This window comes from Pocillopora verrucosa, chromosome 6, assembly GCF_036669915.1.
Source record: "Pocillopora verrucosa isolate sample1 chromosome 6, ASM3666991v2, whole genome shotgun sequence".
NCBI lineage: Eukaryota > Metazoa > Cnidaria > Anthozoa > Scleractinia > Pocilloporidae > Pocillopora > Pocillopora verrucosa.
Window position 1 is genome coordinate 19,329,418 of NC_089317.1, and position 26,534 is coordinate 19,355,951.

At 40.6% G+C, this 26,534-nt stretch overlaps 1 protein-coding gene across 4 annotated transcripts; it reads left to right on the forward strand.

The window, feature by feature from the left end:
* The first annotated feature begins 2,782 nt into the window (after positions 1-2,782).
* LOC131792849 (uncharacterized) lies at positions 2,783-26,534 on the forward strand. Of its 4 annotated transcripts, XM_066169059.1 has the most exons (24): positions 2,783-3,087; positions 5,707-7,547; positions 8,307-8,502; positions 9,114-9,383; positions 9,956-10,294; positions 11,255-11,596; positions 12,505-12,864; positions 13,508-13,828; positions 14,188-14,346; positions 14,628-14,768; positions 14,864-15,148; positions 15,596-16,102; positions 16,651-16,953; positions 17,819-18,631; positions 18,732-19,010; positions 19,885-20,034; positions 20,324-20,656; positions 21,053-21,139; positions 21,236-21,454; positions 21,615-21,747; positions 22,744-22,937; positions 23,511-23,601; positions 24,348-24,394; positions 25,461-26,534. In XM_066169059.1, exons 1-23 carry the CDS (start codon positions 2,988-2,990, stop codon positions 24,385-24,387), a joined length of 7,503 nt encoding a protein of 2,500 aa, XP_066025156.1. In that variant the 5' UTR covers positions 2,783-2,987; the 3' UTR covers positions 24,388-24,394; positions 25,461-26,534. The 4 variants fall into 4 exon arrangements, with proteins under 4 accessions (XP_066025156.1, XP_058966247.2, XP_066025158.1 ...); XM_059110264.2 differs by lacking the exon at positions 17,819-18,631; XM_066169061.1 differs by lacking the exon at positions 17,819-18,631 and having other exon boundaries at positions 15,596-15,844.

The following is a 26,534-nucleotide window of genomic DNA, read 5'->3' on the forward strand; positions in this document are numbered from 1 at the left end:
TGGAAAACATGTGACATGGCTGGACTCTTAGTAAAAGAAAAAATTCCTAATTCCTCAGCTTCGTTTGTCGGACATTTATTCAAAGTTTATCGAAATTTGTCCCGGTCTTTGTGTTAAAGTTGACGACCGGTGACTTTTGATTATGAATTAACATAATCTTTGTGGGGGCTACCCAACCGTGAGGGCTTTCAAGCCTTTTCCGAGTGCAAAAATATGTATTTGTCTTCGCATCACCGCTCCTTACTCTGCCATAAGTCTAAAAAAGCGACATCTAAAAACTTCAGACAGTAAAAGGATTGTTCGAATTAATCAAGAGTCTGTATTCCGTTACATGTCGAATTATAACTCACGTGGTTGACTTGTGGCACGTTCCTTACCGTCGTGTTGACTTGCATAGTAATTGGCACTCATATGCGCATGCGTGTTGCTGAGGTTTTTTTAAGTCGTCACCGGCGGCTCGAGATAATTTTGAGAGATTTAAATGCCAATTCTGTAATGAATCGTGGCTTTAACGCTTCTTTGGTTGTAATCCTGGTCATTAGTCTTCTCCCATGACTCTAGTACAGAAAAAAAATTTTAAAACGATATCGACTCAGAGATTCAGGATTCATCTTTTCACAAAGTTTTTAAGAAAGTCACGGTTATATCCACTTAGTTCAGAACCAATTTAAATATGTTTTTTTACTAAGGTCGAAAACACAATGCAGGATTGCCTCGAATATACTGCTAGCCAGAAATCTTCATGAAGGAAATCGTAAGTGCATCACTTGATACCGGCTCAAAAATTGCTTTAGAAACAAATCATTTTGTATCAATAGTTTTCCGCAGTCTTTCTTTTAAGAGTTCTTCGAGTGCTGGAATTACACTTTTTTCGTTACATCCACCGAACTTGAAAAAGCCGAGAGGTTTGGAGACAAGTCAGAGTGTGGCAAGCAACGACGCAACAAAGGGGAAGACGGGAAGGCGGCCCCCATATCACCTCGCGCTCACTTCCAAAAAATAACGAGTCACGGACATGGCAACGAGTCACGGACATGGTCGTAAAAATCAAGGGTCAGTTTTGGTTGCCCAGTTGCGTTCAAACAGCATTAAACAGATACTTGATATTGCATGGTCTATGTCGATTGGTATGAAGAGGTGGGGTCCAGTAGTAGATTTGTAGACGCTGTACGTTCCCTGATTTTTTTCTGATTTATTTAAATAAAGCTCTTATTATTTCTTCCACTGTGTTATTCAAATGGTCAGAAAATGAATTTTTCAGTGACTCTGCATGACGTCTCACATGAAAACAGGTGTAGACGATCTACTTACCCGCTCGTAACAAACTGATTGGCTTGGGGAAGTTCAGTTCCATTTAAAGCGTCAAATACAATAATGTTATTCAAATTGTTATCCTAAAAAACTAAAATTATCACGGAAATATTTAGATTTTAGCTCCGTGTTTTTCGTTCTTTTCGTAATATATTTAAATTTATATCATCTTTTTGTTTGTTTTTTTAATTTTATCAGACACCAGCAAACTATCGAAATTGAAACAAGGCTTTTGGGGGTTTTAGGAAATATCATGATATTTCAGAGTGCAATTTGATTAAGTTAAGTTGGTGGAATTATTTCGAAAGTGTCTTCGAATCAAATTCACTCAAGATACTCAGTCATAAGGTATATAGATTCAAGAAGGGTCGAGAGTGTCCCCAGACAGAGAGCAAAGTTTTATTCGAGTGCATTGTATAATGAATGTTACTTTAGGTTTCATTGTAAAAAGTACGTTTTTATGAGTTTTTATTGCGTTAGTGACTTATTCGGTTTAACCTAAATAAACTGTGAAAAAAGAAGTTAACGGAAAAGTTTTTTTTGGTCATCCGTCGTTGAAAGCACCTGTCTAGATGTCTTTCTAATACAATCTACTTGACCTCCCGTAGACTTTGAAGTTCATATGATGTCAATGTTATTAGATATAGCCGAGTGCAAACAAGAGGGTGTCAGTGGCAAGGCGCTTTATGACACCGTGTCATCATATTGAGTCATCAATTTCAGGGGTATTACTTCATTGTTAAACTCGTTGCCAGCGCCTTCAAACCACGCCTGACAGATATCAGTGACACATGCAGACAGTGGGATGAAACAACTTAACATGGCGTAGAAGCAATATGAATGGTCACTTTTGACGTGCAGTGACGAACGTCATACGATTTCCAAGGAACATTTCCAAATTACTTGGTAAAGATTTGGATAAAGCCACCTGATGTTACGGCAAACCAGAAAAAGTGGTAAATTTAAGAAACGAAATTTCGTGACGAAAAAATAGAAAGGGATGATTTAGGTCAATTAATAGAAAAAAAGATGCATATTTTTTCACGCAGCTTACCGGATGAGCCCTACTGAATATTCCACCTGTTACACTATTCAAAAGTTATCTTTTTTAACGGTTCAGTGCCATCAAATGTCTTTCAACATCTTCCCTGTCAGTTTGATTTCCATCTACGTTATGAAATGTGACTAATCTGTCCACGCCATAGATATGAATCCGTTCCATTCTGTGAGCCGAATTGCGACACATCCGCCTTCGGTTTGGTCCACTTCCATCTTGAATGTTGCTATTAGAGCTACAAAGTGTGAATGTTTTTCGTTTAAGCGCCGACAAGCCCGCGAATTTCGCCACAATGACGTAATTGTTTGAAACTGCCAGAATTCTCGCCGTGTGATGTCATGGAAATGCTTGTCAAGCAGGCCTGTAGATGGGTTCCAATTGTAGTTGGTACACGGAACTCTCAGCAATCGTTATTTTGTTCCTATTTCCGCGGCGATTTTCAAACTTGGACCCTGATGCGAGATTTAACAGATTTGGAGTGCTTGTACCATGATTGATTAATTTATCTCAGCTGTGGCCATAAGGATTTGTAAAAGTTTTGGTGGCGGGGAGCGATAACGCATTGATTTGCATCCATGGTAAATTGGAAAGTCCCGTCTTGTCGAATGGTCGATTTTCAATGTGCATAAGAGTGGGGAATTCTGGAGATGTCCGGAGCGTTAGAATCTCGCGTATCAAACGCATCTGGTTTATCATCTTGTCAGTCGGCCTGTTACAAGGTAATCCTTTTGAAATGTTTTGCTTGTGTTTGTATTGATCTTACTTCTGGTAGAAACCTCTACGCTCGTAGTAAAATGATATTGAATCGTTTGTTAAATTCGTCCCTCTAACAGTTCGGAGACCTGAGTGAGTTACCTTCTCCAAGCTTTTATTAAAGAGGGAGAATTTTGCCAAACAAAACTGTCGTGATAGTTCACCAACATTTTAGTTTTGTTAACTTAATTAACGTTTGTATGAATTGCTGAAAATGAACACTGTTCTCGGCCACTTGTGTCAATAACCACTCTCACTAGTTAATTATTTTCATCTACACAATCTTTTCCTCAATTATCATTTATCTGATAATCAAAAGAGGGCCAAAAATTCCATCAATAAAGAACTGGAACCTTTCTGTGACTACTCTGAAGTGAACATTTATTTTACGCTCGTCTCACTTGCAATTGTGTACTTTACACTCTAAATCTTACGAATTTACGAATTCCATAGCGTCTTTCTGGGTCTTCGAAACAAAATTCAGTCTAACATATTGACGATCACCCGTCAAAGTTTGATTTTTTAGAATAAGGGAAATGGTTCGCCTGTAATTGCTAATGGGAATATAATTTCCGTTTGTCTCTGTTTAAAGTTCAAAAAGCGAGAAGACTCACGGTTCACGCCTCGAAGACAGGTATTTCTAAATAATTTAATGCTCGAGTTTAACACCGGTTTCGAAAGCAAAAAAAGTTTAGTAGCCTTTTGATCTAGATCGGCTGTTTTATTTTTGATTTGAAATATACATTGTTGATTTAGAAACCAGTTGTAAGGATAAAGCAACGTGTTCTCGTAAAATTGACCTTCGAGTTATGTTTACATAAACAATAAGAAAAGCTACCTGCTAAGTCAAGTGTCGACCCATGTTCCTGATCACCGGATCTCAAAGGCGAGAATCCCTGAAAAATTTTCACGTTCGCAGTAATCCCACTTTTGAAAGAATGCCCCATATCAAACCTGCCATGGGTTCGAGGACAAAGAGACAAGTGTTCAATTTTAAGAAAAAATTAGTTTTGCAGAAATTTCGTTCTCAGTATCTTTTATAATATACTTGTGGTTCGCTAATGCGCGTTTCGTTTATTGGGCATCTATAAATGTCTTTGCGATTTTCCACCGTTAAGTTCCATCAAATTCTCCAAGAATGAAGAACCGATCATTAGAAATAGCGCAATTTCGCTGGAAGCTAGCAATTACAATGAAATGAAGGGATATCATTCTTGCGTCAAAAGAAAGATCGTCAGATCATACTCTTCAATTTACTGTGTCGAAATCTGACAGGTTTTTGCTTTGTCAATTAAAACCAGTTGTTTGTTTATTGTTCGGTATACGGTTCGTAAGTTAAGTTAATAGTCCGAAGATAACTTGTGATTGTTGAAGTTTTGAAATTGTGAACGAAGAGATTACTTGTGGAATATCAAGTATATACGTTAGAGCAACACAAATTTGTATAAAGCTATGTGTTCTGGTGATTTTGGTTTCTTCTTTCGTACATAAAATATGTCGAAATTGATCAAATATTCGTGTAAGTTTGTGCTGTTTTCATTGCGGAAGTAATTAGTTGTGAGTGGATGTCATTCATGTATGAAAAACCCTTTTTTCTATGAAAAAAGGACTCTCTTTAATCATTTATATCAGCAAAAGGCAAAATCAAAAGTTAAGCGAAACAAAGTTGTTCCATCTAGAATGGGTTGGAAAATGGCTGGAAAAGTCCTGTCTTTCCCTTGGGATGAAGAGGAACTAATTAAGATTTAAAGAGGGCGAAATAAGGACTGTATCCATGCTTTTATCCTCTTTTTTTTTTTCTTTCAACAAGTAGAGCGCCCCAATAGATCCCTTCGAGCGCATATTTTGAATCACAATCTTGTTTTCCTTCCCTGAGCTTATATTTTCCTCATTTGGACGAAATACAGTTTCCTTTATTTGTTTTGTTTCACATGAAAATATCTTTATGATTAATGTAAAAAAGCTTTTAGTTTCATTGCATAAAGAATATGTATATCGGTAATAGGGAGGGTAGAAGTTCTTTGTTTGACGTTCCTGAAAATCTTCAGGGGAAATCCTTTGGCTCTCTTTCAGTGGATTGTGTGACATGTCACCTTTTTGAGAGGCGTGTACCTTGAGAACCTTGTGATCTTTGATGTTATGAAGTCAACTTATCTCCTTTTTTAAATCAAGGCGTGGTTTTCATTGAATTTTTACGAGAAATATCATCGACTAACAAACCGCCAAGGTCGTTTAACATTTAACCGTTGAAGTCAATCCCTGCCGGCAATCCTCAAAAGTGCTAATTAAGAGATTGACAAAACTGACCGCCAAAAAGCTTTTTTACGCGACGGAACTTAACCCTTCTACTCCTCAGATCACATAAGCAATTCTCCTTCTTGTCACAAATTTCCACGCTTTCATCAATAAATTGCTTGTATTTGGTCAATGTTAGCCTTGATGCCGACTTAATGTAAATAGACTGCCGTTCGAGAGACCATAGGTAACTTCAACTGAGCTCGGCATATCCCGAGGCTTAGACCAGAAGCTGTATACTCTTGCCCAGATCTCACGAAAACTTCTATGTTCTGCCACCTTTTTTGCAGGCCCTTCGCAAGCTTTCTTCAACGATTCGTTTCAGTCGTCTTCTCCACTTTCAACGAATCTGACTGATCCCGGAAAAGATGGAATCCACCTTCTCAATGCACCATCATCCTCAGAAAAACAAGACCTTAAAAATAAACGTCGTTTGGGTGTTTCTTCCGCAAAAGAAATCAGAAGGCGTTCGACGAGAGCCAAAGCCCCAGGCGTGTCTAATAAAATACCGCTCGAAAGAGCAAACTTTTCTGATGTCACGTTGACTATTAAAGCGCAGCGGATTCCTTCACAAAATGTTACCCATTTTTCTAACAATGTCACTCATTTTTATGATTTAACGCGTTCTTTAAATGATATAAACAAGCTTAGAAGTGCATTACAAACCTCTCGTGGTAATTCTAGTCCCAAAAAACAAGCTTCTACTGGGAAAAGATCTAGGAAAGGTGGCAAAAGAAGAGCTGAGAGAGATCTGAAACTATCGTTAAATAAACCAGATCGGTCAAAGCTTCAGACACATTATGAACGAGAGAGTAAAAGCGACATAGCTAAAACACACTTCAATTCAAGCGAAAAGAAAAGGAGAAAATACTCTTCCAAGGTTACCAGCGGTCAGCATCATCGTACACGTTTAAAGCATCAGGAAAGAAGCTTAGGGAGATTTAAGCGTAACATTGCCGTTTCTGATAGGGATGAACTTAAACAAAAACGTTTTATGATGAAGAGACGGTCTTTGCAGCATCTTCCTTTTCGTCTTGGTGGTGAACGAGTCTTACTGAGATTCAAACGAAAGTCGATTTTGGGACAGGACGATGTCGAGGCACAGTCCAGCGACTTGAAAGAACACAAAGGGAAAAAAGGCCGGCAAACACCCCAACAGAAACATGTTAAACCTCGAAGTGTGTTTCCAGGAAAATCATCCACATTTCCCTTAAATGGGGTCATAAAGGGAGAGTTCCTGAAGGAAACCGATTGGAGGGCACCAAGTGCGACAATAAATTCTTACAACAAGGCTCTTGTTGATAGAAATGTAATTCCTCATGCGACGTATGATCCAGTAGTATACGGGGCAAAAAGTTCTTCTCTATCACTGAATCCGAACAAACTATCCTCAGTTCCTAAGGAATACAGTGCAGTTGAAAACCGGAGACAGAGCGTTTCTAACATTAACAGAGCTCTTTATCCGCTTGCATCGACAGTGAGTTTTATTCCAAAGAGTAATCAAGCTATGACTTTGAAATCGGAGCTAAGGACACCACAAATTGCTTCTCTCTGGCGCACAGTCTTGCAAAACGCCCCTGTACCTAGCCAATCGAATGTTCCACAACCAGTGAGATATGAATACGGAGCTGGACAGCAACAGAGAAACAGCTTACAGAACACCGACGATCAGAGTAAAAAGCAGTTTATTCCTACTTCACAGCGTGCCCTCTACAATTATGGACATCAATTCAATTATCAGCCCCAGTTTATAAAATCTCAGATAGCGCTTGCAGGTGGCAACCCACGAATCACCTCCTTTTCTCATATGAGGCCAACCAAACCATTGCCATTCTTTCGGGAGGGGGCAAGAATAAATCCAGAATGGCCCTTATCCTCGCCTACGGCGAATCTTAACAATCTATTAAATTTTGAAAACGGTTTGTCACAGAGATCACGCGTTCCGCAAGGGCTTGTCTTGTACTTGGATTTAGAGAATGTGCAAAACGGTAGAGCGACGTATGCATCTTTAAATGGAGATGTAACTGGCACGGACAAGCGAACAGAGATCAAAAAGTTTTTCGGATCATGTGGAAAAGTTGCAAGGCTTAACAACGGAAGCGAGATACTTCTCAACGGCAAGCAGTTGAAGGTAAATACATGTAGTGACAGTGAATGGGTTTAATGAGATGGCTGCACAATATGCAAGTTTTTTTTTAAGTTGAAGCTGAAAGTGGATTAGAGTATGACCAATAATCGTTAGTTGTTGTGGTCATGATAGATTGAACAGCTTTTCAAACGCCGCGTTCAAACTGTGCTTAATCTGGTTTTCACGACTGATTCTCACTCAAAACGCCATTTATAGTTATCTATGCTCATTAATTTCCAAGTTGTCTTATTACCATCAACGCTTCCTGCAGATGCATCAAACCTAATAACGACTTAAAGCTGAAGTGATAAACATGATTGGTTTTGCTTGTGTCTTCTGCATCATTGCGAAAGAAAACGTACTAAAGTAAACTTTTGCATGTGATTAAAAAGGTGGTTCTCGTAGCTATAAAACAGTTGTTTCAAGTTGCGCTATACAAACAAGTTTGCAGCTAAGCTTTTTAGAGAACTTACACGCTGATTTTAGTAGTTTTAAATCACTCAACATACCGGATGAATTCACAAGGCATTTACATAAGAGGCGGGCTAACTTCTTCAAATTTACATTGTTCATGTCTCGCCGAAAAAAGTGCCAAATACTGTGGGAGACGATGTAAACTCATTTCCTCGCTGCGACTTAGGACAAAGAATGGAGTAGCTCTTTGGGCAAACAAATTTCTCGACATTTTTATTGGGTTAGATATTTCAGGAGATTTGACGTTATGTCTTTCTTTTAAGTTTTAATCTTGGAATCTCTCTTCAGATGAAACCCCGTCAAGCCGTAAGCATTGCAGCATGGATAAAACTCGATTCTAACAAGGGTTATCACTCGATATTCGACACAGTAGGTGGCCATTCTATGCATCAACAAGGACAATATCATTTCGAAATTCAAGATGGCAGCGTTCGGTGGTTCCACAGGAATGAAACTGGGATCAAAATCTTCAGCGTTGAAACAGGTATGTCGGCGATTGACAACTCAAATGAGTCGTCAAGATCAGCTCTTTGTTACTTCTTCTGCGGGATAATTTGTTCTTTTGGCGGAAAAAAGTTATTGCGTAAGTATGATGAAGTACGCCTGATGTACTGCTGCGAAGTTTACATCTGCTTTAAGAACCTTTCACTGACCTCACCTTGATCTGCTTTATATGGTTAAAAATTTACGAGTCTATCTGGAGCGGTGTCTTTTCCGAGGTTCTGCGGTATGGAGCATGACGGGTATTTATATTCCTTAACGATTGTTCGAAAGTCCAGCTCAAGTAATGTCGTCTGAATGGGAAGGGTTGTTCGGACTTTGACTGATGCTCAAGGGAAAAAGCAGGTCAGCGTTTGTCTATGAGTTTATTTATCGAGCTAATGAGTTGCTAAAATAATAAGAAAGAAAAACTTTCTGAGTAAATATGCCATTGCAAAGTCCAATGCTTAAAAATGGCCAAAAATATCACAATGGTCACTGATAAGCTTTTCCTGGCTACAAGTGTGAGCTGATTATGCAGAGACCATCAAATATCCTTGGGCATGCATGCCCACAATAAAAAATAGAGGCATTTACCCTTTCAATTTTCTACAGATCCAATAATTCCTGCAAATGTTTGGAACCATGTAGTCGGCACGTATGACGCGCACACTGGTATCGCTAAGATTTTTGTCAATGGAGGACTAAAAGCAGAGGCTGCCGGGAAGGGTCTACTGTCTCAAGACTGGGATGCGCATGCGGGAATCGGAAAACACAAGAACCAAAGGTTTCTCCAGGGGGAGGTGGACGAGTTTAGGATTTACAACAAGGCTTTGTCGCAGGAAGAAATTGGAAAACTCATGAAAGTATGCAGTTTTGAAAGAGGTTAGTCTGAGATGACTGGGTAGTAACACGGTGATTAAACGTCTGTGTATGTGCTATCGTTGTTACGGCTAAGATGCATATTTTTAGGCTGAAAGCCGAGGAGCCAAGTTATTTCAAAGGATTTATATACGACCACACAAACTAGTAAGTCACGGTGTTAAGGGCACTTTTCGATTGAGTTTCGTAAAAAAACAAACGCCAAAGTAATCCCAACGACCGGTCGGGAGAAAGGAAAATACTTTTTAGAGCCAAGGAGAACTCAGACTAAAAAAATAAACAAACTGCTTAAAGCGCGGAAAAACGTGGGCGACGAAGGCGTGATTGGTTTTGCATCTGAGTGGATGAGAAAGTGACGTAAGTTTTTCTGGACCAATCACAGAGCGAAATAAAGAAAAAACAAAGGAAACCCAGATTACTTTTTTACACAATTGAAAATTGCTCTAAACCTGTATACCTTTTTCCATAAAGCTCAAAACAAAGTGGTACGTCAGAACCAGTTGTCCTTTTTTTCATTTTCAGTTCATGTACGTAATATTGATTTACTTGAGATCTCTCTCTTTTCCTTCCCTTAGTATGCGGCGGCCTTTTTAACAGTCCAAAAGGAATTTTGGAATCACCGGAATGGCCTAGAAGCTATAAAGGGAAAACCACTTGTGCATGGCATCTGTCTGTTGATCCGAGGGAGACAATCACGCTTAGTTTTAAACGCTTCAGTTTGGATGAAGACGGGACGTGCAAAAATGCCAAACTTATTGTTAGAGACGGAAGTGGAGAAAATTCGGAGGCACTCGGGGTTTACTGTGGAACCAAGCGGCCGACAGGGATAACATCGAGTGGGAATCATTTGTTTGTACAGTTTACCAGCACTGAGGGAGGGAAAGGGAAAGGTTTTCTCATTTCTTACAACACAGGTAGGAAGTAAATGAGATCATTAGCTGTTCGGCCTTGTTTTTACCGGGTTACTTTTGGTTTAAGAGCGTCCACAGTAAATCGGGATTGCTTTGCTTTTGATTTATCAAGAAACGTCACTCTACCCTTACTTCCAATCAAATACCAAACTTAAACTAGTCGCGACTTTGTAATTGGTCTTTTCCCGTCGGCCTTTCCATGCCTATACTTTAACCTCTGTATGGCTCCATGAGACCTTTTCTTCGGTTCCGGATTGTTTTTATGGCTTTTCATCCGAAGGCCTTCTCTTTTGAGAAGCGGAAACATTGTTTAAGGAATGGACAAAATAACACCTCAAAGCAAATGAACATGGTCAGTTAGATGTTTGACTGTGTTCCTCGCTTGAGTTAAATCTATATCAGTTTTTCAAGCTAATTCGTCGATCAATTCGAAGCTTCAACATCCCCTCGGCCAACCCCCCAGTAATTTATACTTCTGAAGATTGTTTCGTTCAAATTCCTGCCTCTTCCCCCCCCCCCCCCCCTGGCAAAAATTGTGTTCAAATGCCGCACTCAAACACGTTTTTTTATTGAACGATTCTTTCAGATCAACGAATATTGTACAATTTAGCAAACTCACTTACTAGTTTTTGGTGCTGGTGTTTGTGTTTTTTTCGCTTGTGGGCATCATTCTACGGTGTGAAAATTTTCTTCTAGGTCACTAACTCACGAAAGCGGACACTCTATCTTTAAAGTCATCCATGTTTAAAATCGAGACCCATGTATTTAGTTGGCTCAAATTCCATACCCCACCCAGAAAAGATTCAAATTCCCCACCCCTGGGGCGCGGACGACGGTCAAATGCCTATGGGTTACCCGGGGGGACGGATTTTGAAGTTTCGATTTGACTAGCGCATAAGACATATACAGATCACAATAGGCAAAACACCAAATGGTTGAATGATATTACTTTTCGTTTTCTAGAAACCGTCCACCAGACCAAGAAAACTGAAAGACCACCCACACCTACACAAGCTGACGACTCGCAGAGATGCGCCGTAACAAGACCCGAATATAATGTTACACTGATTGGCGGCATCAAATCCGGGATCTTCTCTGAGGCAAAGCACGTGCACGACATGGACTTGTGCACGAAACATTGTTGTTTACGAAAGTCGTGCGACTTGGCTTTCATGATCCGGGACTCGTGCTATTTGGTGCGATGTACCAATCAGAGTTTATGTAAGACCAAACGGGCGCGACCTTCAAATATGAACCCCAGTATCACTTTTGTCTCACACTTGCAGTCGGTGACACCCGAGCCAGGTAAGTTGATATGCGATCATTGCAATCCCAAATTGCAATTATCTCTTAAATTCGTTTCTTCACCGCAGTGTAAATATATGAATTTCATATATCTAAAATCATTATTCATCACTTGGATGGTTTACTTGGACCCAACATATTGACCAGCTTCCACTTGGCTTGCTAGCTCAGTTGGTAGAGCGCTGCACCGGTATCGCAGAGGTCATGGATTCAAATCCCGTACGGGCCTGAATTTTTTTTCAGGTCCTATTTTCAACTATTAGTTCAGTAGTGTTCTTAGCTGCGAGGATCTCTTAAATTCGTTTCTTCACCACAGTGCAAATATATAAATTTCATATATGTAAAATCATTATGCAATCCCAAAGTTACCAAAATCCAGGTGTTCACAAGACTGGCTTCTAATTCTAAACTCTGATTCCAGATGTTCCTAAAAACGGAACGTTTGAACGGCTGAAAAAAGTAAATAAAGCTTCTAAGCGACGTTTACACTATTCATGTATTCGCCCTCTGGATATAAGACTTGTAAAATAGTTTCTTCATTCATTTCTTAAATTTTCTAGTTTTCAAATGCCAAGTGGTTTGATAAATATTTCGCTTCCACGCGCGGCATGTCACTTTGCTCGCTGTGTAAAGCTCAAAGTGTTTTTTTCCTTTCATGATCAAGTGCATGTTAGTATTTATCCACCGTTCGTTAATCCTTTCGTCTAATAGACATCGACAGAATGGTGTTAAAACGCAGTGTTACAAAAGTCACTCATATTTTCAAGGTTAACTCCAACTTCTAATGACCAGCGAGTAAAATGTAAGCACATTGAAAAAAGTTGTCCAATATTATAAACGGTGATCTCCATCAAACTTAGTATAATTGATCAGAAGCTTTGGTACTGAATATTTCTTCTTTTCCTTAGAACTGCCTGTAGATGGAAGCGCTTACAACAAGGCTATCACCTCAAGTATATCCAAACCAACAACATTACCCGCTAAGGACCAACCGATTTGTCACCACACGGCTGTGAGCTACAACGTTACTCTGGTCGGCGGGATCAACGCAGGAAAATTCAGCACGTATGGTCGAGCCCGCAATATGGATGAGTGCATACGTCATTGTTGCCGTGACGACAAGTGCGACGTGTCGTTTATGATCCAGGGAAATTGTTACGCAGTTGAATGTGCGGATGCGGAGGGGTGTCAGGTGAAGCGAGCAAAACCTTCCTCTTATAACCCTACTGTGGCATACGTGTACCGTGGCAATGAAAGACCGATAGGGGGTAAGTAAAGAGTATATTTAATTTTTACGAGGCATCTCCCAGAGTATCATTTCCTCAAGCAACTCTTAATTTTCTGAAATTGTTAAGCTCTGAATCTTTCGCTTAGAATAAGGTTTTCATGGTTACTGAAGTCTAGTAGACTCCATTTCAGCTTACCTGCCTGGATGGTTTTTTGCGGTAATTTCCGCTGCCCTCTCGTATTATCCAGTGCAGAAATGTCGTTTCAGTCTGGTAATTGGCGTGCTTCCTCGACTTCAAAACCTTGTTTCGTTAATTATGCCGCTTTCTCCTCTGTTGAGTGGTTGTTCGCTTAATATCAGTCACATTTTTATATTTTCCGCCGGGAGTAAAATATGTGTGAACTTTCTTAATACATGTCACAAGCCTGCAACAAAAAGCTCGCCTTTCCTCTTTCCCTTCCAGGCTTCCCATATCGATCAACGTACAGTCAACAAGGGTGAACGTAATCAGATACCAATTAAGTATTCATCATATTGTAGTCAACCAGTTCGCCTGGGTGTAGGGATTGAGAGTACGAAACCTTGACTCTGCCATCGGAGAGAACGATCAGTTCTAGAGGTTGCAAGATATGATGAGCTTTTGTCTATTTCGCTTAATGCTATTTCTATTTCTTTATTCCCAGATCCTTTACCTGGTGCTGAAAAGCCAAACTCAGACGCTTGTGATAAGTTGTCCGTCAGTAACACCATATTCAACGTGACTCTTCGTGGGGGAATCAAGTCAGGGAACTTCACTGACAAAGGCGTGGTCAAGCACATGGACGAATGTTCAGCCTATTGCTGTGCAGACGGACAATGCAACGTGGCTTTTCTAATCCGGGACAACTGTTTCTTAGTATCGTGTAAAGATTATGAGTCGTGCCAAATAAAACCAGCGCTTTCTGAATATTATCACCCAAGACTGGCTTACGTGAATTGGAGTCCGCCCGATGACGAAATTCCAGGTATTACTTTAAGTTGTTTAATCCGTCGAGTCACCGTTTTACTTATTTCTATGCTTTTCTTTTTCAACTCAGGGATACCAAAGTTTGAGACATGTTATGCTTACTGTTAGGGTTTAAGTGCAATTCGATCGATTGAGGTGAAACTAACACCAAAGTCAATCCAACGGCGAAAATGTTTGAAACGCGGAAGACAAAAGTGACCGAGTTGCGATTACTTTAAGTGTCTGGTTGGTTGAGAGGGTAAGGCCAGCTTTCTCAAGCAATCAAAGCGTGCAGAGAGAAGCGAAACCAATGCAGAACTGAGTTTCTTTTGACAACAGTCTCACTGGACTCTCCAAATCCTACTTTGTGTTTTACAGCCAACAGGTGGTATGCGTCTTTAGGTTGCTGGAAAGATACGGAATCGTTTGCAGTTTCCCCTTTGGAAGGCGCAGATCCTCTGCTAACAGAGCCTTATCTCACACGACAGAAGCCAATCGACACATGCGCACAAGTAGCAAGAAAGCACGACTTCAAAGGTAAGCTGTTACCGTTTAGCTCCTCGTGATCGGGCGGAGGGGGACTAAATTAAATTTGATGTCGGTGACAATGTGCCGTAAACATCTCAATCAAATGCTCAGCGTTCTTAGCGGCAATAAATTTTTAGTATTCTGATCGGCTCGGTAATCAAATTTAGCAGCTTGCTTAAACTGGTTTGACACTGTGTGGAAATTAACTTATATGAATGTACTCCAACATTTGAAATGCAAAGAAAGATTGCTATAAGTTGTAACCAATGATTTTTTTTTTCTTGTCTCAGTTTTTGCCATCCAGAATGGCGGAGCCTGCCTAAGCGGACCGAAAGCGGGAAGAACGTTTAACCAGTTTGGCGAATCATCATCTTGTAAGGCAGGAAAGGGAGGCTTGTTCGCCAATGATGTCTACCGACTGACAGATATTGGTGAGTATGTGGAATTAAAGAGAAAGATTGATTTAATTTACGCGCAGAGGTTTTAATTCAGTTATAAACGCTCCCCGATTCAATTTAAATTTCAGGTTACATCTCGCTCGGTTGCTGGAACGACTCCGGTATCCATGCCCTGCCTGTAATGGAGCACTCAGATGAAAAATTAGACGATTTTTACAAATCACGCCTCGATCCACTGCGTAAGTGCGGAGAGGTGGCGCGAAAGCGAGGCTATCCTGTGTTCGCCCTTCAGCGAGGAGGAATGTGCTTTGGTGGACCCCGCGCTGAAATTGACTATAAAATGTATGGAATATCAAGGAGATGCCGCGATGGACTGGGTGGGACTTATGCCAATAGCGTATATAGACTAATAGGTGAGACAAATCAAATCAAACGTATTTCCCATAGGCAACTTACCCGAGACTCAACGTTGATAACAAAACGAAAACGACTTCTCTGTTATCCACCTTCAGTGATTTACCACACGGCCCTATGTCTTCGCCTATGTTTTGTTTCATCGTCATCTTCAGATAGAATTTTGATTTGTTGGCAGTTTCATAGTCTATCAACAAGAGGATTTTGTTCACTATCTACGAAGAAATTACTAACTTGAAGACCAGGTGCAAACTTTACCTCATACGAACTTTATAAGACGAACAAAATTTGATTTCTGAGACCAGACATAAAAGCTTTGTAAAACAACCTCGCAAGATGATTGTTAACTTAATCAATAGTAAGAACTTCTCACTTTTCCGATGAATATGGCTCGCTCTCTTGTCCATGCCAAGTTTCCATAATAAATCAAGGTACCTGTATTACAGATAACTTGGAAGTGGAGCCAACAGAAAGCACAAACAACTTCACTTCTCCTTCTGGTGCCACGGGAAGCTCAACCTCCAGCACAGCGACCACGGGAAGCTCTTCAAGCCCGTCATCCACTAATTTCACCCCAACCACGTTTAGTGGAACACAAAGATCACCCACCACTTCGCCGTCGCCAACACCTGAAATCCAAGAAAACTACCTTACTCTTCAAAACGGCTTGCCACACAAGAACACCTATACAGCAGGTGAAATTCTATACAATGTAACGCTGAAGTATGGCATTAAAACAGGAAAGTTTAGCGACAAAGGGAAAGTCGGGAACATGTCCGAATGCGTGCGCGCTTGTGGAAGAATGGAAACTTGTAGTCTAGCATTTATGCTTGGGAAGCAATGCTTCGCCGTGGCGTGTTATAGTGATGCTCTCTGTCTCACAAAACCTGCGTTTTCACCGTTTTACAAGCCACAGATAGCGTTTGTGAAACACACAAAGGAGATTGTCTCAGGTGAGAACAGAATCTTATGTTGCCGTTGGATAGAGTTTTTGTAATTTCAAAATTTGTGAAAGAACTGTCTTAGACTTTTTTGCCTCGCTAAAAGTTCAAATGTAAGCGATAGGAACCTTGTAAATTAATATATGAGTCAATTCATAAGTTAAGCGAATCAAGGAGTTTATAATGGGAGGGGGGCGGGAAGTTGGGAGAGAGGATTCCAAACTGTGGTTCAGAAAACACAGAAATGTTTCTTCCAGGCAAATTATTCGATCAATCTATATCCATCTCCCTTCGTTGTGCGGTAATATGCGATCTGTCGTTGCGATAATCTTAGTAGTAAAAATTCCACAAGTCTTGATAGACGTGGAAACAAAACCTTCAGTCCCTCCCAGTGAATACGCCACTGCTATTGATAGAGAGCGGCCATTCTCCTAGACACTTAATGCGCAAAAAACTGAGAGGTAATTACGACAACTTTCTGGACTTCTGCCTCTTTACTTAATTCAGTGTACATGCTCAACTGCACATGCGTTGATTTTCCCTTTGTTTTTGTTTTGAAGCCAACAAACCCAAACCTTCAGATGTTTCTCAATGCCGCGCAAGCGCAGTTCACAATGACGTCACACTGGTTGGTGGGATAAATGCAGGAAAGTTTACTGATCTTGGTAACGCTGACAACATGAGTCTTTGCACACAGCGGTGCTGCATGAAAAGCGCTTGCGATGTAGCGTTCATGCTCGAAAACGAATGCTACGGTGTGAGCTGCTTGAATGAATCACTGTGCGAGTCACGTCCCGCAAGAAATCCCGCAAGGTACAACCCGCGAATTGCTTATGTGTATCACGACACAAAGAAAGATAAAGGTAAGTTTGTGGATTATTCCTGTTCAAGTTTGTATTTCGTAATTATATCCGTAGATTATTGACTCAAGAAAATAGAGAAGTCGCACTGTGGGCGTCACACTTAAATGTTGTCGAGAATTCCAGTTCAATTCCAGAGCCTCGTTCAGGTGACAGAGTTGTTTTTTGAGTGAAAACACTTTACTCATACACAGACTTTCTCCACCCAAGAGTATAGAGTTAACAACAGATTGCGTTTGTTGACGTCAAATTTATAGTAAGAACAAAAATGTGGCCCACGGGGAGCAGACGAGTGTGTCACTGGTTTTCTTACCACAATTTGATGTATTCTGTGATGCATTACTGTACAGGCCCTCAGTAACATGGAATCTATTTGTTTTATATAATAAGGAAGCAAAATTTTTCCATCTATGCGTCTGCTCTCTAATAGATCATAAGAAAGAAAATGCTGGGTTGGGTTTTTACCCACCATGGGATAGCATAGCGGCCATGAGAAGTAGCGAGACCCCCAACCTTATATGAAATGGAAACCAGGATAGGTTCTAACTGCAATAGGCCACTTAGCTAACAGAATTAAAGACCCAGTATTAGCCACTATGCATTGCGCGCCTCTGTTTTTGTGGTTGTATTCACGAAAACGAGGCTTGCAATGTTTTCCCGAAGCTTGTGCAATAATTAGCGCTGAGTTAATGGCCGCCGATAGCCAACGCCGCGCACAATGTATACTGGTCAAAACTGGGTCTTTAATTTGAAGTCACGTTCATTTTGTTCCAAACATTCAATAAAGTATCAGATGGTGCTGCTGGATGCCTCAACTCTCCCTCAGTTTATTCGTTAAAGTATATTTGCCTTGAACCTTGTTCCACAGTGTTAAACCGGCCAAAACTTAAGGCTCTCATGAAAATCATCAGGCGCCTATTGTATGGAAAGAAGCCACAAAAACAGACTGCAGTAAACTTTACACCTGTGAATGACAAATACGGTGATGGCACTGACTTCTCTGTGGAAAAAGACGTGAACACTGACGTAAACACTGACGCAAATAATGACGTAAGCAATAAAGTTAGCACGTCTCTGAAGACATTCCCTAGTGACAATCAATCAATGAGTAAAATCATAGACGAAAATTTCTCTACCGACATGTTTACGCCAACGACGCCTCAAATGCGGTTTGAAACACTTATAGCGAACATTGAGGGAGGAAAAATGAATGTGTACGCTCTGCCAGTCTTTCATGGTGAAGATCAGACAATTGCCACTGCAACACCAGTTACAAAAGTAGACTCAGTTAAAACAACTCAGATAACGCCCCCGCGGAGTATTCTGGGTGTGTTCATGAAGGAGATGAATTCTCCCAAAACAAACCACGTCGCATCTATTAACGATTTAGCGTCACACGATAAGACGTATGGTAACGCATCTCTTATTCACGCGCTATCAAATACGCATCACATGACTGTTGACAAAGTTTTGAAGGTGCTTCTCCACAAATTCCTTCATAAAGTTGTCAATAAAAACAAACACAGTAGGAAGTGGAGAGATGATGACAACAAAGAACGTCCCCATCACTATGAGAACTTTAACGACGCCCTGAAGTCACTGAGTAACGCAGACTTAGACAGATTTGCTGAGTATGCAAGATTACGTTTAACGCACAGACAGAACTCTCATACTTCACAAGGTATTTCCACCATGTCTGACCGTCCACTACTTTATGTACGCGAAAACCCACAACAAATTAGCACATTAACGGAAACTATTTTTCCTTCTCTCTTGTACAGCGTCACCTCAACAGAAGAACGTATGCTGGGACGGTGAAATTTTGTCCAATTACACTTTGGTCGGGGGCATCAATGCAGGGACATTTAGTGATAACGGGAAGACCACTAACATGGACATATGCATGCAGTTCTGTTGCAAGCGTGACACTTGTGATTTGGCATTTATGATTGAGGACGATTGTTATTCAGTTTCGTGTAACAGTAATGGGGCTTGTGAGCCGAGAAAGGCCCGACCTACTCATTATCTTCCTCGCATTGCCATAAGGAAGAAACCTCAAGGTAAGAAAGACCTTGTCGAGTAAATGTGATATTCATTTTGTCACGAGTGTTAGGCAAAGAAGAAATCTGAGTCCAGTGGAAGGAATAGAACGGTAGCAGGTGACGTGCTCCCTTTCACGGTCGCCCTAAGGTCGGTTCGGGATATTTTTGCCTGGGATATTTTTCTCTGGTTACTAAGCAGTCACAACATTGCGATCGCTGGTTGAAGAATTTACCTGGGACATAAAAAATTTAAGCTTGAAAACTTATGTCAAATACGTTTAAAAATCCTAATTTAACTCAGGTCGAAAGTTGTGAGTGATGCAACTTTTAACTCATACTTCGGGGAGGCAAAACTTGTTTTGGGGCGAAGGAACTTGGGGCGACCGTGCAAGGGATCGACGTCGCCTACATCCAGAACTCCCCTTCTCCCTCAACATGTAAGATACATGTGGTTCTTATTACCGAAAGACCACATTCGTCGAGCCTTAAGATGGCTTTGGGGTTTCCTAACCTGTAGTAGGAGACTCAGTGGCCTACGAGTTAGTGAGCTAAGTACCAGGTCGAGAAAGAGACTCGGCCGGTTTATTGTGTTGTGTTCTTGAGGAAAACACCATACTTTCATTTTGCCTCTTTCCACCTTGGAGTATGAACGGGTACCGGCGAATTGTCAGGAAGCCTTGATGAAGTACTGAGGGTGATTTGAACATGGACTGGCGTCCCATCCAGGGGGGAGTAATAAAACTCCTAGTCACTTCGTGCTATATAAACCGGTATGAGCTACGGCTGGCCGGGTCACTTGACTCGAGTACAGATTAATTTTTACCTTTTCCTAACCACGGGCCGTTCCTGAAAAACTGAGATTGATATCGATACCATCACTTGTTGTTCACAGGAAATTATAACGTCAAAGGTGTTTTTACCGACATGACATCAACGCCAGGCACCACAACTCCGCTGACATCATCGGTGTCACAATCTTCGTCCCCGACGCCGGCCACATCTCCTTCTCCCACTCTATCAACAATTTCAGAAGTTCACCAAGGTACTGATTATCATTTGTATTAGTTTTTCATTTCAACAACAAGTTCGGGAAAAGTGTTATTTCGGTTGTGAAACAGCTTTCTTCTATAACCTTTTGTACGCTTTTTGAAAACATGTCCTTTCCTGAAGGAAGAAATTTTAATTTAGCTGCAGTAAAAAAATAAAAATAAAAATACCTATTTGAGAGACCAGTCTTCCTCCTTCCTCCCCCCCCCTTTCCACTCTCTCCCCAGGCGACAAATGATGACTACTCCTTAAAGTTGTATCTTTCTATTTGTCTACAATTTCAGCTGATTCAACTACAAACCCAACTGTCAAAGTGGCGCATTCGTGTGACGCCACACCCATCGAGTACAACGTCACCCTTAAGATGGGACTCCACTCTGGAGTCTTTCAAAAAGTTGGTCGAGTAGACTCCATGGACGACTGCATAGAGATGAGCTGTAAAGAACCACGGAGTGACGTTGCCTTCATGTTAGGCAGCATGTGTTATGCCGTGCACTGTTACAGCGCGGATCTTTGCAAGACTGTCCCTATCTTTGGATCAAGTATTTCTCGACTTAACTTGAATCCTGCAATCTCGTTTCTCAAAAAGAACTCGCAGTTTGGTATAAGCTCTCTTGGTAAGTTCATGCAGGTTACGATTCTGCAATTTATGCACAGACCTAGCTCAAGATATCAGCTAATGATTCGGCTTTTAACATTTGTTTGCTTATTAAATATGCGTATGTCAGCAAATTTGTGGCACACTTAATGTACCGTGTCATGACACCTTTGTGCATTTTTTCCCATAGAGGGTCACAATTTATCAAGAAGTTGATGCTAAATCACAGTTGTCTGTAGTAAATATTGTTGATTAGTAATTAACATTTCATTCAAATGTCGGTAGAATCATGTTAATTAGAATTAACTGTTATTTGAAGGCGTGCGACTAAGATACACCGTCTTTCATTCAAACGATATTTTCTCATTCTTTGTTGGAAAAGAAATAAATCTTTCATCTCTTTCGACATCTGTAGTGACAACGAACAACAACATAGCTCAAGACAAATGTCGCGACAGCACCATCACCTACAACGTGACTTTACGAGGCGGGATTGACGCAGGTATTTCCCTTTTTCAGGCTTTACTTTCTGAGAATGTTTTAACTGCTAATAAACTTTTAGAATTGACTTGCGACACATCTTTCGCCTTGATTTCAGGAAATTTTACCGAGAGGTCTGGAGTGCTGTCGATGCGAGACTGTATCGGCAAATGCTGTGACGACACGTCATGTGACCTCGCTTTCATGTTCGGAGATCACTGTTACTCTGTAGAGTGTCAGAGTGAAAAGCTATGTCAAGCTGTGTTGGCCAAACCGTCTCACCTTGAACCAAAAGTGTCCTATGTTTCAAGGGGATTTTATAATGATAAAGACAAAGGTTTGTGTGGCTCGTATAAAATTTTTAGAGCACTTTTCACCTGACGAGAACCTTGGTAATTACAAATTACAGGATCATAGGTTATAAGGAGATGTGATACTGAAAAAGACACATATCATGTTGCATAACATCATAAAACGAACTCCCTCTCCCATTTTAGGGACAATGTTCTCCGCTAGCGACCAGACGCCGACATGTCGGGCAGATCAAAAGTCTCAGTCCAAGATATTCAGTAATAAGACTTTAGTTGGAGGATTAGAAGCGGGAAGGTTCAGTTTTGAGGGAGTCGTCAGGTACAGTTCATTTAAAAGTTTTATGACAATATTTCAATATATGGTGTGCTTAGTACCTGAACAAGAAATGTGAGTTTCTGAAAAGTTACTCTCTAACGACAGCTGTTTAGCTTTAGCACGAGATAGACCATTGCTCTCAACTAGGCATAAAGTGAGACGCGTATCTGTTCAACCTCTCCACTAAGAAAGGTTTCTTTGAGCACCGACTGAATTTTTTTCTTTTCCAACTTTACTTCGTTATCGAGAAGAAAGATATTCTTAAGTCTGCGTACAAGACTGCTCAACATTACTACCGATAAGCTTTTGGATATGTCCAGAAATGCCTGCCGTAACGAAAATGGGCAAAAAAGCGTCAAAATCGACAAAATCCGCCAAGCTGATTTTGCTTTGACGAATTTGACCAATATTGGCTAAAATCGTCAACTCCATCAACATTCAGTCGGTTTGACGAAATGTCGTCAAATCTGCCATTTTCGTTACTGCGTGCATTTCTGGACATACGTGAGCTTTACTTTGGCATTTAGCGACAAGGGTTATTGCTTCCTTCCCTAAATTGTATGCTTTACTCCTGGGTGCAGGCACTGTGAGGGTAAGAAGCTTGACTATAAACATGACCGTGCCTCGCTTTGAACTGGACCTTTCGATTTAGAGTTCATTTGTCCTTTGCGTCTCTCCATCCATCATTATTTGCTATAGCAAAAGGTTTTAACCACTTTATCGTAGCCAGAAGTTTGCTGGTTAGTGGGTCTCACTTTAATTCAACAGATTTTGTGTTTTCTTGGGGAGTTTATGTCACAGTACCTAACTAAAATTAAATACGGAGAGATTGGGTTGGATGTAAGAGAAGGATAAAGATTGTGCGATTTGATATCCGACGGTTATACGAGAATTGTCATTTAATCCAAAAGGAATTGTGCTCCCCCGTCCCCCCTCCCCCCCTCCACCCACTCCCCCATACAGTTATCTTTTACTAGCTATCTCTGTTATTTGCTTCAGTGATATGCATATGTGTATGGATCGATGCTGTGCACAGCAGGGTTGTAATGTCGCTTACATGGTTGACAAGAACTGCTTCTCTGTAGCCTGTTATTCACCCTCGTTGTGTAAAATAAGCGATACGTCTTCAACGAATGGCGAAGTAGAGATCTCCACTATATTTGAGAGCACCGCTGAAAGACCAGTTGAAAAACGTGAGTAGAATCTGAGAATAACGTGCTCTACTGAAAGTTTCGGCATCTTTCGTACCATGATGGCTATCGTTGAGGTTTTCTAAAGCTGACGTTTCGAGGGTTTGCTCTTCGTCAGAGCAAAGAGAGGAATTGCGTATTGTGTGTGTGTGTTTTAAATGGAGGTAATATGGAGCTACGATATTGGCAGGAACATGATAACGTAAACACAAGATTGAATCATTTGAATGAAAAACTTTCGTTAATGCCGTGGGGATTAAAAGAATGCCTAACTTTTGGAACTCTCGAAACTTCCTATGTGTAGAGAAAGACCACAGACTGCCATATGCTGCTTTGAACGTTTTGGGAGATTAAAGCGTCTAGCGACTGGTTTAGATGCGTTTTTTCATTCCTTTCTACGTCACGAAAGTATCCTAAGAGTCGGTGTCCATGGCGTCAGCTTTACTCTTTACGATAGCCACTCTAACTAACAACTCAGTTGATAAGACCAAGTTAAGTTGCAATCGCCCCACACCCTTTATTCCTTTTCGTTTAGTTACTCTGATTGCTCAATTTGATCTTTGTGGTTATTTTTAGACTCCATGGTGGTTTATGTGATAATTGGTGTGGTCGGATTCGCAGCAGGTGCTGGAGGGATTTTATGGGCCGTCTGCATGTTTATTCGACGGTAGGTAAACCTAGGTTTAGTTTGATAAAAAATAATCAGATTTGGAGACTACATCTATACGTACACATCTTATTCCTATGGCAATCCCTAATCCGTCTTTAGCCACTATCGGAGCAATTTTCCCAATTAAGTATCAAAATCAATCCAAGATTACATTGGTTTTTCTTTGTTACGCTCTGTAGTTGATCTAGAAAGTTAGCTCTTATCTCTTAACCAATCAAATACAAAACTTGGTCACTTGCGTTTTCCCGCGCTTTAGCCAGCTCACTTTTTTCTGCTTCACGTTTTCATTGGCTCCTATGATATTTTTCTTTCTTTTGATTGGTCTTTGTGATTACTTTGATTTTGGTTCAACGACATTCGATAAGCTCTTCTAATGATCCCTGTTGTCGGGGAACAATAAAGATCACGAGATAACCACTCTTGCTCACGCAAACATCTCATGCGTTGTCAATTTATTCTCCACCTAAGCATTCTGCACGCTATACATGTGGCACACGTAACATTGCCTACTAGGGATCATATACCTTGATTCTAAATACGATTTTAGAGAGATTGGCTTAAGTATAGCACTTATATAGAGGGTTAGTCTTACAGCCTATCGCTGTTGCATAATATGGTGCAGAGGTGTGCCATTTGAGTTTAAATGCTGGAGTTGAAAACTACCTCTAGAATGAGTTGATTAAAGTGCGAAATGCTTAAATATGAGCATAAATAGTTTAATGAAGATAAGTCTTGTATTTCAGGCACCGTTTACGATCAAGGCACAGACAGGATACGCAGTAGTTTTCGAGTAAGTTGTTTATGACGCTTAGGTTTAAATTTCGTCCTCATCTCGCAAAGAGCTGCAAACATTTATGAAACCTCAGAGAAGATTGTTTACCTTCCCTTAGCCCTACCAACGTCGGGCTAGCTATGCAAATCACCTTTTAAACCGCCTAAAAAATTTTGCATCGGATTAGAGATTTTGAAAGTGTCACAGTGAAATTAACCTGATCACCCCCTTAAGCTCTGTTTTATTCTGATACCCCCCCCCCCACACCTCGATTCTCTCTTAGCGATGACTGACCCCCCTTCCGTTTACTCTGAAAACCATGTGATCCCTCCCCCTCCAAAACAAAAAAAGAAACAAAAATCTTCCTACCCCGGCAGGCGGTCAGTAATGACCATTCCCCATGTGAAAACTGATTCTCGTACAGAATATATAATCCGACAGGTTTTAATGCGACGATTTATGTTAAATTTGATGTTTCCAATTACCGTAATGATTCGATTTAGCGCCCAGGGTGCTTCTCTATTGTTGGTACCTCAAGGGAAGGTGCCTATCAGGGTCACGGCGCTTGATTATTTTTTTGAGAACAAGCAGGTTATGCAAAACAAAGCTTTGATGTTTGTTTGATAAAGATCAAGAAGACTGGAAAACGGACTTGTTGTCCGGCCTAGATCCTTCCTGGCTGTAACGACCAGCCAAGCTGTCGCTGCAATTTTAAGACGATGTCATTCGTTTGAAGGAACTGTGCTCTCACGTGGACATCATGGTTCAGAGACAAAGACAGCTTTTTGATAATGAGGCTCTAAGTGAGAAGTAAAACGAAGATGAACCACGGTTGATCTCAATGTTTATGTACTCTAACGGTGCTATCACTGAATAGAGGCGCTCATTGAAATGAGGATGCTTAGTCAATAGGGGCACTTATTAGAATAGGGGCGATTATAAACAAAACATGACAAATTCGGGAGGACGTTCAATAGAGAGGCGGCGCTTAATAGAACGAGGGCGCTAAGTTGAATTATTATGGTATCTTATTTATACATTGCTATTAGGAATTTGATGTTCAGTTTTCACTCCTTCTTTTCAGTGGGAAAGGAAATATTGCACTTTGACGAGGCCTAGCAGTAAACAGGCTGAAAGTTGTCTGCTTTTCAAACGATCGGAATTTGGTAATTTAGCATAGTTGTATTTTAACTTCTTTTTGAATTCAGCTTTCAATCAAATTCAGCCTGTTCATTAGGGCTCTGGCACGCCTATAGAGCTGCAAGACATCTAAACAGACTACAGAAATTTTCCTCCTAACAAGACGTCATCATATTTAATCCGAACGAATGAGGACATTCCTTTTTGAAACGGCCGAAGAAAGGCAACTCGTTCGAAGGCCTTCCTCTGGTCTACTTAAGCGATGCTAAGATTATGAATGTTTCTTAGTTCGTTATTTTCAAGTTATTGTTTAAGTGTTAGCATTAAACCACTTTTTTTGTATTTATCCAGTTCAACACGCGTCCTTTAAAAGAGCCACATAGCAGTACTTAGCCCATCGCACATCGTAGTTAGAGATGATCAGTGTAGTTTTCATACCAAAGCAGACAATGCACTTCTTAGGTAACTGAAGCACAGACGTTTGTGAGATGAGCGCTCCTTTTCCCAGCGCTTACACAGTTCAGATTTCTTCCGTGTGCAATCTTAAGTTTAAAATCCAGCAACGACTACTTACCAGTTTTTCAGTTGATATCGAAGCACGCCAAAAGTAATTTCATTCTATTTCCTGTTGCCGCTAGCGTCTCGAGAGCGTCTCTGCTTTGTTATGGGAGTTGAATCATGTAACTTTTTCTCATGAGGAGAAGCAACCACTTGCATAATGTCAGCTTATGATGTAGATGTTTTAATTCGAATTCATTTCTTGGTTGTACAAGATTTAGAGCAAGGTATCTGTTGTTGTTTTTTGATTTGGAAAACTGAAGTGTAGTAACATTTAAAATGTTACAGCACCAAAAGCGAAAGAAATGCGAGAACCTCTATATTGCCGTTTTTTTCTTCCTTTGTCTTTCTGTCGTGTTAACAGATAGCTTTTCGTAGTCGATGATTGCTCGGCCACGAAGTTGACCGAAGGCTCTGGAAGACGTATACAAGATAATACTTTGTTATGATCGGTTATGAT

What these genes read in the sequence shown, in the direction of transcription:
- LOC131792849 (XM_066169059.1), top strand. Translation starts at nt 2,988, where the DNA reads ATGTGCATAAGAGTGGGGAATTCTGGAGATGTCCGGAGCGTTAGAATC. An exon ending in TCTCATTTCTTACAACACAG is followed by an intron (nt 10,295 to 11,254) that starts GTAGGAAGTAAA and finishes TTCGTTTTCTAG; the next exon opens with AAACCGTCCACCAGACCAAG. An exon ending in ACGAGGCGGGATTGACGCAG is followed by an intron (nt 21,140 to 21,235) that starts GTATTTCCCTTT and finishes CCTTGATTTCAG; the next exon opens with GAAATTTTACCGAGAGGTCT.